Source organism: Taudactylus pleione, unplaced genomic scaffold, assembly GCF_031769625.1.
Source record: "Taudactylus pleione unplaced genomic scaffold, aTauple2 ptg000164l, whole genome shotgun sequence".
Classification (NCBI taxonomy): domain Eukaryota; kingdom Metazoa; phylum Chordata; class Amphibia; order Anura; family Myobatrachidae; genus Taudactylus; species Taudactylus pleione.
The window spans coordinates 341,757-362,456 of NW_028284566.1; the positions used below are offsets into that span (position 1 = coordinate 341,757).

The 20,700-nt window shown below is 48.0% G+C and overlaps 1 protein-coding gene across 1 annotated transcript in view; it reads right to left on the reverse strand.

Moving 5' to 3' along the window:
- SPAG16 (sperm associated antigen 16) overlaps positions 1 to 20,700 on the reverse strand; it is an 826,137-nt gene that overhangs the window by 316,851 nt on the left and 488,586 nt on the right. Inside the window, exon 11 of the mRNA XM_088475190.1 lies at positions 7,067 to 7,210. Within this exon, the coding sequence (XP_088331316.1) occupies positions 7,067 to 7,210 (144 nt within the window). The remainder of the gene's footprint in view (positions 1 to 7,066; positions 7,211 to 20,700) is intronic.

Sequence of the window (20,700 nt, forward strand, 5' to 3'; positions counted from 1 at the left end):
GTGTGACTGTCATGTCTGCTGCCAAGGTGAGGAGGAGTGTGAGTGCGGCTCCTTCCCACATGTCGCTGAGCAGTTAAAACAGTAGCAAATGTGAGATCAAAATTGTATATTATTATTTTCCATCCAAATGTTTGTTTTATGTGTTCTCCTTGTATATCTTTAGAGGTCACATTGGGCCCAAGTTATGCTGTGATTTGGGTGTGAATGGCTCATTTTTAAATTAATTTTAAACATCATGTGTCTCCTTTTCCCTTGTATGAATGATGGAAAGGTGGGGGGCATGCCATGAGACCATGCCCCTCACAGAGAGGCACGCGCTGGTTTGCCATCCTCAGTGATAACTAATGCCCTAACAAAATCCTACAGTGAACACTACACAGGACACCAATATGTGTAGTAACAGCTCTGCTTTGGATGTGTCATCCCTCTGGGTTCAACCGCTGAGCACCCCGGCCCTAAAGAAAATTCCTACAGTGAACACTATCTAAGTCTCTACAACTGCTAAACCAGGGCTTGGTTATTGGGAAAATGCCTTCCTATTTCTTTGTGTGTGACCTACACCAATGTAGTGCCAATGTCTGACTATAGCACATGTTTGAATCACATACAGAATAAGATTAATACAAAGAATGATGTACACTTGCATGTTCTAATTATATTTGTAAGTGCATAGACTGAAGTGGGAGGGGCAAGGAATAGTAAGGGGAGGAGTCTATGTCAGGAACCAAATCCTGACGTGAGGTGGGCCTGTGTGCTTTAAATGCCAGGGCCTATTGTTAATCCCAGTCCGGCCCTGCTGCTATATGTGCATGGGGGGGGGGGGGGGGGGGGGGCCGACCGCACTGATCCCCCCCCTTCCCCTGTGTCCTTGTGCCCTCCAGTACCCGGGCCTAGGGATGGCCATCGAAGGTAACCATCGATGGCACACAAACCATCTATGGTGAACCATCGATATGTGCAAAAGCAGACAGCATATTTCCTACATTAAAAAAAAACTGCATTTATACACAACTTTAGTCCACATATAAATTTGCAGCCTTTAGTTGGCTTTACACCAATCACTAAAGGGCATAGTTACAGGGGCGCCGAGAAGGGGGAGGGGCGCAGGTTCGAGTTCAGCTGTTAATGTGGACATAGGCCCTCATTCAGACCTGCTCGCAAGCGCTGAGCGCTCGCAAGTGGGTCGATGTTTAGGGTCTGCGCACGCGCAGCAGCCGCATTGCTTGTACGCAAGACCCGGAGAGAGGGAGAATTTCTCTAGCTCCGGAGCTCACTACAAAAGGGGCGGCTGTCGATGTTGATCGACAGCTCGCCCCATTTTGTAGGCGTGGCGAGGGGGTGGCTTTACAAATGGAGGTGTTCCTTAAGGAACGCCTGCCATTTTGTGGGCGGCCACACTGACATCAGCAGTGATGTCAGTGGGGAGCTTCCTGCTCGATCAGAGCAGGAAGCTCCCTGGGGCTTGCGGTTGCCGAGACCCAACCTTAGGGTCTCGTTGCAAGCCCGATGGCCGCGATGGTCTTGACCATCCTCTGACTCCCCGGACTCGGCAATTTCTGACTGGTTTTGCTGGAAAAATCCTCAGTTAAGTGGTTAATTACATTTCTTGTCCATCCAACATTTTCCATGACCATTTTAGATTAATCTTCTACTCCAGCTTGTTTGTTTTACCTTGTTTTATCGCTTCAATCACTGTCACACCAGCGACTGCCAGAGACCCCGTGAGAATAGCCTGGGGCCTGATGCAGTGATTTATGGAACTCCGATGTTCTGCGCAGGAGCCGCACTGAGCATGTACAGATCCGGTCCTGCGATGTTGCCCGAAGTGCCCCAAGAGCCGCAGCATGGTTAATCATGCTGCTGGCATTTGGGGGCAGCGAAGTGCAATGTTCCACAAAACGGGGGGCTGCCGGCCCTGGTTTCTGACCGTGCCGAAGCCAGTCGATGCGTCTTTGGATGCAGCTTCACCGGCCCCAGCAGTGTGATTTTGCCAGACATCCTGAGTAGTAACCTAAGGGTTAGGCAGATGACCGAAATTCACGCAGTTGATCCAATGCTGGGTCTTTGGATGCAGCCATAGGATCACAGAAGCCGTCATTGGGCGTCTTTTTACTTAAGACGCCAACCCGCGGCTCTCGAGCCAAATGAGGCTTTTCTGAGCTTCTCATGCAGCTCGCGGCTCGGCAGACCCCCATTGTTACTGGAAACGCTGGTCTCTAAAGCAATCAGAGGCTAAAGAAGCCTCTGATCGCTTCAGAGGCCAGCGTTCCCAGTAATGCAGTGCGCGGGTGACGTCATGACGTCACACGCGATGTGAGGAGCCCGCTCGTCTGCTGGATCCAGTTAGATCCAGCAGGTGGCAAAAGATGAAGCAGCAGCAGCAACGGAGCGACGGGACTCGGGAGCCCTGACGTTGTGGAGCGGTGCCAGCACAAAGGTAAGTTTCTTCATAGGGGGGGAGCTAGTGCTGGGGGCACGACTACAGGGAGCTTTACAGGAGGGGAACTGCTACAGGGGGCATTGCTTAATGGGCACAGCTACAGGGGACAGTGCAGAAGGGGCACAACTATTGGGGGGCAATGCTTAATGGGCATAGCTACAGGGGGCATTGCAGAAGGGGCAACTACTGGGGGGCATTGCATAATGGGCACAGTACAGGGGGCATTGCATAAGGGCCACAACTAATGGGGCATTGCTTATTGGGCTCAGCTACAGGTGGGATTGCAGAAGGGGCACAACTACAGAGGGCATTGCATAATGGGCACAGCTACAGGGGTCATTGCATAAGGGCCACAACTACTCGGGGCATTGCATATGGGGCACAACTACAGGGGGCACAGCATAATGGGCACTGGCATTCTCAACGTATTTTATGTGGTTTTGGATTTCAATATGTATTTTATGTGAACGTGGCTATGTCAATGTTTTCAATGATGCTCTGGCTTTTTCTTTCACTTCAACAGTGAAAAATTATATTGGGAAGATTATGTAAAATGTTTATTTTTAATGTCCTGGGCTCGCCCTCAGCGTGACTAAAAAAGGGGGTGTAACACAAGGTCATGCTCCTGCAAATGTCATACCAAAGGCGTGTGTACAAAAATGGGGACAGATATCAGCTCTTTCGATTGACCACATATATTTTTGGGCACTTCGCCTCTGACTGGTTGGCCACCACTGTAATATAGCGTACGCACGCAGTTCAGTGCGATAGTATGCTAATCCATAGTAATGGGAATGCCGCTGCAGCACTACGTAAGGACGCCCACTTTACTTTACATGCTCATCTGTAATGGTTAGCAAGACTGCAAAATCATCGGTACAATCGAGTAACATCGGACCCATACGCACAGTTAAGGCAGGTCAGACTTCACTCAGGAATTGCTGACTTCAGCGCACGCTATGAGGCCTCAGGCTGCGTATGGTATCGCAGTGGATAATTTATGCACGCCCCTGCGACGGCGTTCCAATGCACTGGCACGCCTGCGTTCGGCCGACCACCCCCCGATCACCACCTACAAACGGTCATTTCCTGTCAATCACTCTGCGATGGGTCTGCGTATTCACTGCGATCACAGTCCCGATCGCAATGACCGGTTCCTCGCAGCGCTCTGCGATCCATGCGCAGAACGCAACAATCGTCCGCTTGTGTGTGTTGGCAACTGCGTTCCTTGCTGAATCAGGCCCAAAGTTCGCAGTGAGGGCAAAATTAGCGTCCCTCTATGCGTCAGGCCCCTGGTCAGTAATGTGGTTTTGTTTGGGGGCGGACAGGTCCCTTTTAAGAAAAATAAAATCAAATTGTTGTATCTGTACGAAACATATTTGTTTCTTACACATTTGTCATTTATTTCTCTCTCTCTCTTTTAAGACTATGTGCAGCAAATAAGGGCGCTTGACTTTAATTTTGATAATTGAAGAATACAGAGTGAGGCTATTTGAAAGGATTACAGACCGTCCATTAATGAGAAAATCTTCGGCAGCTTCCTGTGTGTCTGAGTCAATGGACACCATGGTAACGATGTATTATCAAAATCTGATTAACATTCTCTGCCACAGTCTGTGTTCTGTTTTCCAGCTGTTCTCAAACACAGTATTTTATCCCGCTAATAATAGCAGGGGCGGGCGGCGGGAATGTTTATTTAGGAATACGCCATGAATTGCTCTCCATCACACAGCAGAATTTTATCCTGATTGAGTCGATATCGGTGGTAAATGCCTTTAAGAGGAGACGGTAAGACTACGCGGCATGAAGGTGACTGGGGATTACGGACAGTGGGAAGGACTCCGAGCATTGCGTCTGGTTGCTAGCAGATAATGTCTTTGTTGATCTCCTGACAGATCATCAGCTAGAAAACCCAATTAACATCAGAGTACTCGCTGTGTCTCACACAGAAAAGCCCTGGGAAAAAAATAATTGATGTAGCCACTGAACTTCTGTTATTAAATAAACAAGTTTGGGGCTAACCAGCAAACAAGTTATTTGGACTTGGCAAAACTTTGATCTTTCATGTGTTACAAACCAAGAGCAACACTGTCATCACCAGACTCAGGCTAACCTTGAAAGTAACAGGGACGCCTGGGACATTGAACAGGAACGGAGAACTATGTTGGTGAATGTAACGGTTTTTCCTGGACCATTGCTTAAGGTGCCTACACCGATATTTTACCCGATCTGGCCGATTCCGACGCATCGGAAAGACAGATCGAGTAAAATATGCTCAAATCATGAGTCCCCCACTCATGATCACGATGCGCATCCCCGCTGGTCGCATATCGCCTCGTCAGATCTGCCGTGCTGTAGGGCAGATCTGACAATCTGGAACATGATGCACTGTACAAAGTGAGGATGCACGATAGATCGTTTGTCACATTGGACCAAATCGTGTGCAGGACTGCTGGGGAGCTGCCGGGGAGAGTCACAAGGGAGATCGCTCACAATGTCGGATCGTGAGCGAATTGATAAGTGTGTAGGCACCTTAAGAGAATTTAGCTGCAAATACAGTAGATAGAATCTTCTTTTTCCTATTCTGTACAAGCTTTCTGACTGATGAAAAACTTACCTACATTTCCAGAAACCTGCGGGAGACTCCTGATTATTCCAGTAGTCCTTCAGGCTCCCGGAAGAGTGGGTACTCCTCCCACATCCCGCCCACTTCCTAGTGAAGTAGGCAGAATAGGGAGAGTAATACCTAGAAATGCATTCCGTGGAGAGGGGGTGTGGCCTAGTGATGCAATTCTATGCTAATACCATCATTTTGGCTCCGCCCCCTACTCATATACATGCGATTTGTGGCATGTTGTCGTGAGAGTAGATAGCGGAGAGGAGATTTTTAAAATAAGCAACTATAGCCTAAAATCTGCGTTTACGCACTACGCAACTGGGACAAAAGTGCGTGCGCACTCATCCTCATGCAGATTTGGCTACATCGCACGCAGCTTGATATGTTCGGGGAGGCAGGACAGCATAGGTTAAGTAAAGTGTAGGCGTGTTCACATATATGTGACTGAAGAAGGGCTGGCACAAGGGTACACAATGATGATACAGTGATGATTGACAGCACTATCTAGCCTCTACTGCAGGGCTGGCCAACCAGTCACAGGCAAAGAGCCCAAAAATATCTGTAGTCAAGTTAAAGAGCCAATTGCATGTACGCGCAAACAAAGTGGCGTGGCCTAGCTGACACAAGGCCACGCCCCATTTTGTGCGCACGCCTTTGGCATGACATTTGCAGGAGCATGACCTTGTGTCACACCCCCGTTTTTAGTCACGCTGGCGGCGAGCCCAGTACATCGAAAATACCCAATTTAGATAAACTTAGAATTGAAAGAAAAAGTCAGAGCAACATAGAAAACATTGAAAAAGCCACATTCACATAAAATACACAGAAACAAGCCAGATCAACATAAAATACAGTTAAAAAACCACATCCACATAAAATACATATTGAAATCCAGAACCACAAAAAATAAACTGAAAAAAGCCAGATCCACATAAAATATGTTTTAAAAACCACATCCACATAAAATACATTCTGAAATCCAGAGCCACATAAAATACATTGAAAAAGCAAGATTCACATAATACACACTTCAGCTGCTCCATGTGTCACTCCAGCCCCCTCCCTTGCCATTCTAGCCCACATTCAAGTGTCATTGCAGCCCCCTCATGCCACTGCAGCGGGCTCCTCACATCACGGGTGACGTCATGATCCCACCTGCGCACTGCACCACTGGGAACGCTGGTCTCTGAAGCGATCAGAGGCTTCTTTAGTCTCTGATCGCTTCAGAGACCAGCGTTCTCAGTACCAATGCGGGTCTGCCGAGCCGGGAGCCGCAAGGGAAACACAAAAGAGCCGCATGCGTCTCGAGAGCCGCAGGTTGTGGCCACGCCTGCTCTACTGATTGGCTGATTACGCCTGGGCCCCTCCCACTAATAGTACTTCATTCATTAGTGTGACTTCTTTGTTATATTTTGCACTGCAGCAGGAAAGAAAATTACAATTTGATTTTAAATTCTAATTTATATGGGAAATGCAATTATATAATATATGTCATTTATTAATAACACTGTCCAGACACTATTCTTTCTTGTCTATATAACACTTCATTACACTAATCTATTGTGCGACTGCCAGACCGCGTCTGTGTACTGTCCTTGCAGTTTCTCTACACTATTGCTTTCTCTGTACTTGCTAAGCCTGGCGTAATATGCTACGGATGTACAGATGGAGAGACCGAGCATATGCCCAGAAATGCACTTTTCATGAGCCCCACGCTGGTTATCTCAGTACCTCCATGATACTATATTACACAGTATATGGATGATCACTGAAAGTTATGGGCCTGAATGTAAGAGAGTGTGAGATTTGTAGAGTTGTCGAGATTTCTGCAATTTAGCACCAAGATTTAAAGCAGCATTTTAAAAAATAATAATAATAATTTCTGCTTAAAATCCTAGTGCTAAATCAATAAGATCTCTGCATTTTGCACATCGTGCCGTCTCTTCCATTTGGGCCATTATCTTGTATTTCCTGTAGGACACAGGACACATTAGGACGTATGTGCTTACTTTGGGTGATAACAGCAGCCTGAGAGCCAATCAGAGTGTCCTTCCCCAGTCATAATGATCTCTCCATTGGGAATGGACCACATCTTCCAGAGACGGTCATCACTGGCCGTTACCAAGATTTCCTTACGAGGGTGCAAGGCCACACTGGAACGAAACAAGGAAAAGTATAACATTACTCAATGACCGGGGAGAGTGGGGAGTAACTGTGGTATATTTAGGACAGATTTCCCATATAAATGGCATCACATTTTGTAAACATTATTGCCATGGGACATATTGCATGTTTCATTGCTTAATTAAAGAACTACACAGAGTATGTTTGATACATTATCCACCTGGGGTAAAATCAATGCTCTCTCATTACGTAAGCGAATTGTAATCGCAGCAGACAGCATGTTGTTATTGTTATGGACAGTTCTTCGGACAGCAGTGTGTGAATATCTCAACCATGTTAGGCTGCATCTCATTGGTGAGTATAGGGCAATGCAGACACACACATAATAATTTTGACCAATCACCACTGTTAACATCAGAAGAAGGGTTGGTCTGCAGGGAGTATATTTACTAAAGATGCCGGTTTTTAGAAGTGGAAATGTTGCCCGTATTAACCAATCAGATTCTACTTAACATTTATCTGGGATGTAGTTATGAGATCGGCGGCCGCGATGCCGACAGTGTCAATCCTGACAAGAGACTTAAGATAGGCGTCTATCTTAATCCCGACGCCGGAATACAGGGGGATGACAGCCCGAATGAAGGTAAGCCGGGGCACCCTTAGTGTTAGCCTCGGGGGGGGGGGGGGGGAGGTTAGGTTTAGGGGAGCATAGTGGGGTTAGCATTAGGTTTTTTGCGGGGAGGGTTATAGTTAGGCACCCTTAGTGGGAGGGTTAGGGTTAAGCACCACTGGGGGTGGGGTTAGGCACTAAGGGGGGTGGGTTAGGTTTAGGCATGAAGGGGGAAACTTAGGTTTAGGCACAAACAGGGAGGGTTAGGCTACAAGAAGGGAGGGTAAGGAGGAGAAGGGGGGAGGGTAGGTATACTTACCCATTCCCTGTCGGGATACCAACCAGCGGGATGCCGCTGGTTGCTATGGGCAACATCTACACTTTTAAAAAGCTGCACTTTAGTAAATATACCCCTAAATGTTCTTCAAGGAGGAGTTTAGTATTTTCGGTATCACCATCTGGCCTGTTATTGTTGTGTGGCCAAGGAAGTGGCAAAAGTCTAGCTAAGGCTGCCCAGTGACCGGATACATTGGTTGTACTTAGTCTACGTTTAGGTGACTCCACACGATTCATCACTGAGCTCCTAAACCCAAATCCATGACACCCTACAGAAACAGTAATGGACAACCGAGAGCCCACTGATCGTTCTCCTGTGGCCCCATCTCCTTCATGCTTGGTTCTGTTCCCCACCAGACCATTGATCTGCTTTATACCCCCTTCAGCCGAAGTACTTATTCTCTACTTTGTGCTCATCGAGCCTTAACCCAGGCTTTGTTTAATAAAAGAAAAGTAAGTCTAACCGAGTCATAAAGCAGAGGGTAACACTGAATTTGATGGGTGCGGCCATATTGCACATCACATGACCTCTTCCACAAAATGTAGGGAGGGCACCCAGCATCAGCAGCACTTCTGCACCCACAGGCAGTGGCGTAACTAGGGTATTTGGAGCCCAGGGCAAATTTTATAATAGAGCCCACCCCCTATGCGCGCGGCAAAAAAATGGGCGTGGTCACAAGTGGTGGGGTCACTTAACAATGGGGCGTGTCAATAGGACACATATACCCCTTTCCCGTCACTCTTAACATTCCTTTCCATATGCACCTTAACCCCTGTAGTGCTCATTATACAGTCCGCCCTATGCAGTGCCCCCAGTAGTGGTCCCTCTTATGCAGGCCCACAGTAGTGCCCCTTGTACAGTACCCCCAGTATCCAATGTCCCCAGTAGTGGTCGCTCTTTGCAGGCCCCCAGTAGTGCCCCTTGTACAGAACCCCAAGTATCCAATGTCCCCAGTAGTGGTTGCTCTTATGCAGGCCCCCAGTAGTGCCCCTTGTACAGTACCCCCAGTATCCAATGTCCCCAGTAGTGGTGGCTCATTTGCAGGCCCCCAGTAGTGACCTTCGTACAGTACCCCCAGTATCCAATGTCCCCAGTATTGGTTGCTCTTATGCAGGCCCCCAGTAGTGCCCCTTGTACAGTACCCCCATTAGTGGTCCCCCTTGTGCAGCTCCCCATTAGTTCCCCTTATACAGTGCCCCCAGTAGTGGTCCCCCTTATGCAGGCCCCCAGTTGTGCCCCTTATACAGTGCCCCCAGTAGTAATCCCCTTTATGCAGCCCCCCAGTAGTGGTCCCCACTATCCAGTGCCCCTTGTAGTGGTCCTCCCTATTTAGTGCCCCCGATGCTGTGTCCCTTGTGGCTCCAGTTGTAAGCCCCTTATATAGTGCCCCCAGTAGTAGACCCCCCTTATATAGTACCTCCAGTAGCAGTTCCCACCATGCAGTGCTCCCAGTTGTGGTTCCCCTATGCAGTGCCCTTTATATAGTGCTCCCAGTAGTAGTCCCCCCCTATGCAGTGCCCTTTATATAGTGCCCCCAGTAGTAGTCCCCCCCTAAGCAGTGCCCTTTATATAGTGCCCCCAGTAGTAGTCCCCCCCCTATGCAGTGTCCTTTATATAGTGCCCCCAGCAGTAGTCCCCCCATGCAGTGCACTTTATATAGTGCCCCAGTAGTAGTCCCCCCCTATGCAGTGCCCTTTACATAGTGCCCCCAGTAGTAGTCCCCCCTATGCAGTGCCCTTTATATAGTGCCCCCAGTAGTGGTCCCTGATGAAGTGCTCTAGTAGTAGACCCCCTGATTAGTGCCCACAGTAGAGGTCCCCCCAGTGGTGCCTCCAGTAGTAGTCCCCCCAAGTAGTGCCCCCAGTAGAGGTTCCCCCCAGTGGTGCTCCAATTACTGCCCCCAGTAGTAGTCCCCCCGATTAGTGCCCCCAGTAGAAGTCCCCCCAGTGGTGCCTCCAGTAGTAGTCCCCCCAATTAGTTCCCCCAATTACTGCCCACAGTAGTAGTCCCCCCAATTACTGCCCCCAGTAGATAGCAAAAAAAGAAAATAAAACTTACCTGCATCCATGCTCCTGCTCCCTCCGCCGTGACTTCCGCACGTCAGCCCTCCAGGGCTGGCGCGCTCTGCATTATGGGAGAGAAGTCATGACATCTCTCCCATTACCCACTGCAGGAGCCAGAAGGGAGCCGGCTCTTGCTGTGGGTACTGCAGCAGCCAATGAGAGCTATCTGACTCTCATTGGCTGCTGTTTAACACACACATCCCCGCCAGCACTGGCGGAGATGTGTGTGCAGCAGCAGCAGCCAATGAGAGTCTGTCTGACTCTCATTGGCTGTTGGTTAACACACACATTGCCGCCGCGCGGCGGTGACGTGTGTTGGTATAGCCTGAGCCCACCTGCCTGCCACCCTCCTCCTGTCCTGTCGCTATTGGGCAAGCGCTCAGGGGGAGGGAAGGGGCTCGGCTGTGCAGGACAGGACCGGCGCTGGGAAGGCTAGCGCCGGTCCTGTCTAAATGTGTAGCGCTGACCGCACTCACTGCGGTCGGCACTACACTGGGTAACTAGGACGGGCCGGTATCGTGGCCGGCGGCTCCCCCCTCCCGCGCCGCCGGTCCCACGGCGCCCAGGGGACATGCCCCGCTCCCCCTGCCCTAGTTACGCCACTGCCCACTGGTCTCCCTTCCTGCATGATTCCTGCTTACTTCAATAAAGCAATGTAAGGAGTTTAAGGCAGGTTCTGTTCTGCACCAGTGTGCTGCGATGCTGGTGTCTATTTTCAGTTCCATTGGAAACATGTGATCAGATACTTTCTATCACACAGAGAAACAACAAGTGCAACAGGTTGACAGATGGAAACCACTCAGTAGAATTGCGCAACACCTATTCCAGCCTTACACCTAACTTTCAAAAGCTGGTGGAAAATCTGGATACACATAGTTCACATGAATTGTCAGATGTGTTTGCTATAGCTGTGACCCTTGCTCAACTTACATTATGGTGCCTGCTGATACGTTATTACGGATTGATGTCTGTTTCTTTGATAAAATGTAGCAATTTGAAGGTTAGAAGTGTTGGAAAAATGTGTGTGCAGGGTAATAATGTTACATGTACACACCAGCGGATGCCCTGAGACAACGAACAGCTGAGTTGCTTAACCAGTGGATTGGTTTATTGGTAGTGAAATTGGTACAGCTGTGCTCACTGTTATATACACTGGTTGATGGAATGGAGCTTGAGCGAAGCAGGGTGGCATGCAGCTCGCCAACTGGAAGTGGGTAGCAAAACAGGGTGATTGGACACCTTTCTTGGATGCAGTATAGAGGTAGTCCCACAGAGCTAAAATGCGTCTTCCACTGTGACACGCTAACATAGTGACAAGATCAGGCCCGCTGAGAGCTGCGGTTGGCCCAGGTAATAGGGGGCGTGGCCTAATCGCGGGAGGCGTGGCCACGCCCCCTTCCCGGGAAAAAAAAGCTATGCAGCGCCGCGAAGAGGGGGCGCTCTGAGCCCCTCAGCCCGGCGCAAAGCCAGGGGGGGCGCGATCAGTGTGATCGCTCCCCCCACAGGCTTAGGAGACTGCTCGTGGCTGCTGCTCAGCAGCCACGAGCAGTCTCCACTGCAGCTCAGCACACGCCGTGTGCTGGGCTGCTGTGAGGGAGGGGGAGCGGCGCCAGACCCTGGCCCCTCAGGAAGCCCGGGTAATCTGTACCCGCTCCCCCCCACTCGGCGCCCCTGGACAAGATGGCGCCACGCATGCGCAGTACTAGGTTCAGTGGCCATCTTGGTACAGCGAATGAAGCCTCCCTGGAGGAGCAATATGGATTCCGCGCAGTAGCACTATCCATCTTCAACAAGACGTCCACACATGTGACCCCTAAAGTGCATCAGGCTGCCCACTACTGAGGTTAGCTATAGAATTAAAATAAATAAATGTATTCTACCAGTCATTTAAATAATCTATATTTTCTTAGGCTGTCCAGTATATATAAATAAAAGTTGTTAAAATACGGGGAAAGGGCAGCAGGACACCATAGCAATGGTTGCAGCCTAGGCCCAGATCTCTTTGGTATTTCCAGAAATCGAAGGCCCAGGATCTGTTACAATGGAATCAAAAAATGTTCAAGTTATAAAAGTTTCTGCAAATCCTGTAGCGTATAAATTCCAAATAAACACTATTGAAAAAGAATTAAAATGGCAGGTGTCCCATAATTAATCACTGTCCAAATGCACAAAGACGTTTTAACAGGATAATACGAGTAGTGAGAGATTCCATAAGAAAGTTTTTGTTACCACTGTCCCAAATGCACAGTCTGTTATTTGCGGAACTGTAGCTTCTATGCTGGGATGAAGGACATCATAAATAATGCCGAACAACCGACACATGCCAGCAATACCACCGCTTTCTTACCTGCGATACACTGAAGCTAGCAATATGGTGGATAGGGAGAACATCAGAGGGAGCATAGCTTATAGCACTTGGGGAAGTCAGCAAGCTTATGGCTCGCAAGTTACTAGGTACAAGCAGAGTATGCGAAATGCGTTGCAATAATGGCATGCACTAAGGGAGACTTATGTAACTTCCCCTAGTAATAAAGCAGATTATTGGCCTGATTCTGAGTTGAACTAAAGATGTGCTGTTTGCTTTTTCTGAAATACGAAAACACCTGAACTTAGGGGATCCGAATCGAATCGCCGTTCGGAATCACTTTTGGGGTTCTAAGTAGAACAGAGTCCCAGCTCGGATTTAAAAGCCGAACTGGGATATTGGATTGCATGTAAACAGGTCCAAATTACATGATTTTAGCTGTTTATCGATTGTTTATCGTTTTTTAAGGAATCCCAAAAACAAAACCGAATCCGAGACAAAGCCATTGAGGGTGGTTTTGCCAAAACCAACACACGATAATGAATTAGGACCAAAACACAGGGGGTCCACACAATTCTCTAATCTGAATGCTGCTGCAACCGCTGTAGCATCTTTAGTTGCAGTTGCATCTGCGACAGTATGCTAGTGCTAGTACTTGAAATAGCTAAATGCACAGAGCGAAACGCATCAACAAAGGGTTAATCTGAACCGCTTGCTGCTTTGTGAGTCTGAGCTGACCATCTCCAACTGCTGCTAAGTGCCATACATAACTCTTCCCACCTCTTGTGAGGACCGCCTATTGCCCGTGCTGATTGAGAGAGCACAGAGAGCGAAATATTAGACACACGGAGGTGACTGTTCACAGCTTCAGTGGTCGCACACCAATCTTGGATGCCAACGTCCTCCTTACTATCGGAGGACAGATACCATCGGGCGGTGTGCTACTGCCGTTCAAGGGAACAACTGTGCCGGCAATTCCATCTCGATAAGCGGATGCTATGTGCACACATCAGTTGTGATAGCACCTCAGAAACTGAGGGCCTGATTCAGAGCTGCTCGTAAGCGGCCGCTCGCTCCGAGCGATGTTCGCACATCTGCGCATGCGTATGGGTCGTAATGCGCATGCGCCAACCAGTCATTGCGGTCGGAAATCGTGTGTTCGCAAAACAGCGAGGGGCTGCTAATTTGAGTGACAGAATGAGGCGTTTCTGGGTGGTAACAGGTGAAGGTGCTTGAAAACGGAGAGTGGAGATCCGAACGCAGGCGTGCCAAACGGTCAAAACGGGCATTTAATGGGTGTGCATAATTAACAAAGCAGTGTCATCGACCACGTCACTTGGTTGTCTTTTAGCCTGAACTGCTCGCAGTGATTGCAGGAAGTAAAACCTACCACAAGCACTGCGAGCAGTTCAGACGCCTTTCAATGTACTCGATTAATCTAATAAATAGCGGAGATGACGTATGATGCGAACGGCCAGGGGGCGTCTTTACAAAATAGCGAGCGCATGTTTCGTTCGCTCGCTCGCTCAGACATAGAGGCGTCAACAGACCGCAAAGAGCGAGCGCTCAATTTAAATAGCCGGCCCCTTTTTCTGAACGACCGTCCGCAAATAGGGTCCGGCTCTGAATCGGGCCCAGAATCCGGATTAATTTGCCATCCAAAACGATATAGGAGGACTTCTGTCGGTGAGCACCATTACCACTTCAGCTCTAACAGAAACATTTATCAGATGAAAGCTAACCACCCCCAACATAACAATGTGTTTTGGGACGTCTCCTGGGATTCATCCCATTATATGGTATAAACCAGAGTGATACCACAGCATCATATGGAACTTTTTCAATTTTCATATATGATATATTTTAATTGATCTTGGGATTTATATTATGAAATTTATAATTTATGTGATTATTATTTTCTTTTTGTGTGTGTCTTTTGTTTAAATAAATGTTTTAATTGAGAGGTCTTATTTCTACTTCAGTCACGTTCCACTACACATACTTTGTCACCATTAGCGCAGCCCCTTTATCTATATAGTTATATGCTAGTAGGATTGGGTAGGAGATCCTGGCGGTCGGGATGACACTGGTCAGAAAACTGACAGCGGCATCCCGACAGTCAGAATCCCAACACCCGTATGCAAGTACTGCTAAAGCTAACCTCTACCCCTCGCCTAACCCTCCCTCCCTGGTGCCTGAACTTAACCTCCCCTTCCCCGCACCATAAACCTAACCTTCTCTCCTTAGTGCCAAATCCTAACCCTCTCCTAACCCAGACACTTACCTTCGGGATGCCGGTGCCCGGGATACTGGAGCCAGGATCCCGACACTGTCGGGATTCCGGTGCTGGTATTTAGACCGTCGGCATCCTGCACGCCGGGATGATGACTACATCCCGTGCTAGTATACACCCTTCCCCTGGTGTACAAGCAGGTGGCTGAATGTGCCGGTACTCAGCCGCCCACTTTGAGCGCCCTCAGATGCTGTAATACCGCTTGGTACGTCCTTAGACGCCACCATTGGTTGCACCACTGAAACGTGCACCAGCCCCATGGTAATTGCAGATTTTTCGTCTAAGCACGGCCTGCAATGTGAGCGATTAAGCGTTTGTGTATGCAACCACTTCAGCGGCAGGCCCGCGTCGCTCCCATAACGCGCCCATAAGGCGGGCCATTTTAGAGCATCTGGAGTACCTCTTCCCAGGAATGCCTGGTACTTTCGCAATACATTTCTGATATGGTGCGCCTCAATCGCAATTGCGCCTCGATGCGTACAAACCACACAACATGGGATGCATGTGCAGTGGCAAAAATAATCGCTTAACGCCGTGTACATCGGTATCGTGCGCAACTCAGAATCAGGCCCGATATATGCCCCAATGCACCAAGCTTCAACAAACCAAGAAGTCTATCAACGTCAGATGTCTGCGGCAGCGCAGTGGTTAAGAGTTACGCTGGGAACTTTTTGTGCTGTTAATCACAATAATTTCCTCCATTTACAGCTGTTAGGACCGGCTCCTATTGTACAAATTATGAATTGTGTTTCTTTTTCTAGTCGATTTCTCCCTGGTGTGCCCATATCACAAATGATTGGCTGAATGCTCTCATCATTATGTTCCCTCAGGTCCCTCTCCACGACAACAATAACTTCAAAAACTCAATGCTTCTCTGAATTCAGGCACTAAAATGGATCTGATCCCTTGTTGCAAAAATTGCTTTCTCTCTACATCTCCAACAGAGATATCAGAGTTGGGAATCGTGCGGCAATGCCTGGAGAGTGTCTACGGCTGACGGGAGCTATCTAACAGAGACACCTGGCTGGTTGCTGTCTGCTTTATCATAGCTATTCATCAGCTTCCATTACGGAGCTATCTGTATGTCGGTAACAGAGCTGAGAGAGGCTGAAAATGAGAATGTGGCCATGAAAAATCACACTGGAGTCACATCAAAACTCTGCGTCTGTCCTTGAAAATAACATACAATGATATATACGTACAGTTCTGGTGTCAGCGCAGTAATCCCAGCCTCATAGAGGGACGGGCAGATCAGTTTCTAGTACTGTACATTGCACTGGAATCCTCTTTCCAATTCAAAATTAATCTTTCCCTTAAACCCAGTTTGTTTTTTTATGGTACTCAACGGTACGCACCTTTTTTTTGGGGAGAGGGTATACTTTCTAATTCTTATAGCTAGTTGTGAAAACAGGAAGAACTCTGTGAAATAATTTCAGAAAGGAATACAATACCTAAAGGCCTGAAAACTTGTCCAGAGCATGGAAGCTGCTAAAAATAATGTATCAGTCTGTACCTAGGAATGGCCATCGACCACTAACGGCTAGCAACCATCGATTGTCTGATACCAATAGTAATAGTTGTGCCATCGATGGTGAACATTGGCGGCGAAGGTTTTCTGGGCGGAAGCCTGGCCGCGGTCTGAGCATGTGTGACTGGGGACCGTCGATGGTTTCATCCATTAGTTTTAAAAACGATCGAAGATTGATAGCTGTACCAAGGATGGACAACCCCACCTGTAATTTAAGTGTACTACTGGTACCCTTTATTGTACAGATAGTTTTCCAAACAAAAAATGCTTAAATCATTCAAACACGGAGGGAAGACTCTTAAAAAGTCCAACAAATAATAACTCTGTCTAAAGCAACATACAGTAGATACTACGGACATTCTAAAAAATATATCAAAAAGTTTTAATTGTTTAGTGCAGAAGAAGCTGCGATAAAACTTTGTTGATCAGGGAGCTTTTTTTTTTTTCAATACAGCAACACTTTATTGATTCTTTAGTGAAAACAAATCCAACAACCATAAACAACGAGGGGGAAGCAGCAGCAAATGGTCTCTGAGCCACGTGTCTTCCAATCACAAAGTCATTTGAGCATTCATTACATCACCTTGAAGTCATATTAGTACCGAACAAGCCAAACCCAGCTAATATTTCATGGTTTCTAAACAAAACGTATCTTGTAAACATTTACTTCAGGTTTCTGGATGATAATGAACCGACACAAGTAACAAAGAGTGAAGACTGGCACGTAGGCTGAGCGGAATATATTACAGGATGCCCCCCGAGGTGCTGGAACATCATTACACAGTTCTTTCAAAACCCAGGAACTAGGAGACTAATCAAACAGCATGTGATTCGTTGATGAATATTTGTTTAGCTGCCTCGTCTCCACGCAGCCTACTGTCACACAAACGCCATTAATATTTGTGATGTGCTGCCACAGCGCCCAGTTAGTTTAACTCGTAAGGTGCCAAGATCCCATTGCAGGGATCTGCATCAGTGCACCTGGCTGATGACATTTTTGTGCTGCATGAACAATTTTGAGAAGACAAAGGCCCTGATTCAGAGCCGTACGCTCGGACCAGAGCGCTCGCTCTGAATCAGGGCCCACCTCCATAATTATGAAGCGTCCTCCTGGACGCTCGTATAGTTGTGGGTCACCACCCACAGCATATACGAGCGTGCAGGTTGATGGTCGCGATGGTCTTGACCATCGCGACCATCGCCACTGCGAGCCGAAGCCTGCGGTTGAGTTTCTCAACCGCAAGGCCCGGAGTGATTTTGGCTCTATCAGAGCCAAAATCACTCCCACTGACATCACTAGTGATGGGAGGCACGCCCCCGGCACGCTCACCAAAGAGGGCGTGCTGTCAATCAACATCGACAGCACACCCCCTTTGATCAGACACAACAAGCGAAGGAAAGTCCTTTGCTCGTCGCGTCTCGCGCATGCGCACGACGGAGCTCCCTCCGTCGTGCGCATGCGCAGTGCACACCATCGACCCACTTGCGAGCGGACAGCCGCTCGCGAGTGGGTCTGAATCAGGCCCATGGTGTGACACAGCCCATGATATCTATGAAGCCTGAGGTCGTGAGCTAGCCTGAGCACAAAAGTGCATTTGCCTGAGCTTCTAACTGGTGGTTGAAGGGGGAATACATTATATGGTTGTAATATACTTTCGATTATCGGTAATCTGCGCATGCATACGAGACAAACTGCGCATGCTTCAAGTTTAATTTTCATTGTCACTGACAGTGCAGATTTCTGAATGACAGGCAGGGACCATTTGTATGAGGTAATGGGGAGGTGGCGACTCAAACTCAGGCCTGTCGCGACCGTTTTTCAGTGCGTGCCTCTCCCTGTGACTGCAATCATGTAACGCAGTAAAAATGGATCCGGTGTCTCAGTTCACGCGACCATTCTGCTCGACTATAGGATCACTCAGAAGTCCGATAATCGACTGATCTGCGACCGATGTATGCCACTGCTTGGATTTGCAAAGCCGCAGGGGGACATCACAATACAATGCAGAGGCGGCATTAGTGTACATCTTTGAATCAGGCCCTATATAATTTGAGAATCCACCTCATTTATAAAGTATTATAATGATCACGAGCGGATCAAGGTGATAAGAAAAACCCAGATGAGAACCTTGTGCATAGTTGCCAATAATCTGGCTGCCACTGCCCCCTCTGGGAGGAGGCAGCCAGGTCGGCACAGCTCGGGGGTGCGTGGCGAGGGGCATGATGCAAGTTTGGGGGTGGAGTGGGGAGGGTCGTGACTGTGTGATTGCGTCGAGGCCCTGCCCCGCTATACAATGCCGAGATTACTGGCATTGTGCAGCAGGGGGAGGGGCCATTTGCTGCAATATAATTACTTGGCTTCACCTTATATTTGAATAAAAACAGTATTTATCATGGATTTCAACCATGTATTGTAAGAATCAACAGATTTTAGTCAAAGAACCCAATCCAGAGGGTGCTGGTTTTCATGGGGCCCCATTTATCAACCCCTTTAACACTCGCTATACAGGTTATTGTCTTGCTTTCAATATTTAACAAACTGCAGCAATCTAAGATCACCGTTGCTTGTCACTGTATCACACTCGCAAGTGCGATGCGGTCCCAGATGCTTGGCAGGAGCTTTTCCGGCTTCAGCGAAGCCTTCCATGTAGTGCCAGGGCCTCGCCGTGGCGAAAGTGTCATGCGTACAGAAACCAATCGCTGGCAGCATTAGACAGAAGAGTAGATCCTGCTGAGGTGGGGGATTATCGCTGGATGGGTAAGTTATGATGAATACCAGTGGCATACTCGTTACTATCACTGTGATACTAAACAAAATATGCCACTGGTAATAAAGACCTCATTCAGAGTCGGTCGAAGCGGCCGCACGGTCGTACGCCACCGATGTTCGCTATACTGCGCATGCGTAAAATTTGCGGCGTTTTATGGGAGTGCATACGGTTTATGGGAGTGCATAATTAACAAAGTAGTGTCATGGCACATGTGACCTGGGAGGTTTTTACACTGACATGATCATAGAGCTTAAGAGAGGGTATGGTCAACCTTAAGCTCTACGACCAGTTCCGATGGTTCCCGATGGTCTCAATTAATCCTTATATGCCCGGAGATGACGTGTAATGCGTACGAGAAGGGGGCGTATTATTTTGTCTTCCGACCGCTTCCTCCCCTTGGTCGGCCAGCTACCGATCCGAACTTAGGGACGCAACTTGCGAGGGAATCATTTGAATATCCGGACCCTTTTCCCGTACGACCGTGCGGCCGCTTCAACCGACTCTGAATGAGGTCCTCAGTCCCTTAGGGACAGATTTACTCAAGCTTTTAAAAGAGACAAGTTTTGGTTTTGCCCATAGCAAACAAGCAGATCCTATCACTTTCTAGAATGCATTAGAGAACGACAGACAGAATCTGATTGGTTGCTATATGGGTAACACCATCTCTTGTCTGTTTTAGAAGCTTTAATAAATCTACCCCTTAAGCCCCTTTGGGATGGCACTGAAGGTGGGCAGCCTATTATTTATAAGATAGAGTTCTTCTATCTACCGGAGACTGATCTAAAGTACAGAATCAAATGCTTGGGGTTTTTTATATTAATTGCAGCTACGACGTGGAGAGCAATCCTTCATTACACTCCAAATTGTGCCATATTTTAAGATTCATAATTAATGATTAATTAAATAATAGTAGTTAACATCAGATTCATAATAACAATATCATTGCCCATATCAGATACTGCCACAACTATCAACTTTGGATATAATCTTTTGAACCAATGTTAGCTGGGGCTGCGTGTGATGGTCTCCGTTGCCATTGAGCCCTTTCCGATTGCATGGAGGAGACTTTCTCTTCTTACAAAATGATCTTCCTGCTTCCAGTGTCCTTATAGTGACCCGGAGTCTGGCAGGAGAAACCTCCGAGCTAGAGGAGACCTTCTACGCCGTCCTGCACACAGACATCAGTGCCGAACCAAAGCAGGTGACACGGAAACACATCAGTGCGGAAGATCCTATTGATAATAAGATACTAACAAGTGTCCCGACCTGCGTCATCATCACAGATCGCACTGAGGAGCCCATTCAGAGCCGCTCGTTAAGATGCATACTCTGGTTTGCGGTGTGTATGAATTGTGTGCATGCGCATACCTTAGCGAAAGTTCACAATGCACTCACATAGACAGCCCAGCAGAGTGAGTGACAGGTGAAGCCGTTTGTAGGTGGTAACGGGCTTGCCATTAAAAACGGGGGAGTGGAGGTGCAAACGCAGGCGTGCCTGAGCATCTCAGCGGCGTTTTAGAGGTGTGTATAATTATAAGACAGCATCATAGTACACGTCACCTGGCTTGTTTTTACACTGAATTGCTCGCAGTGCTTGCAGCAGGGTATAGTC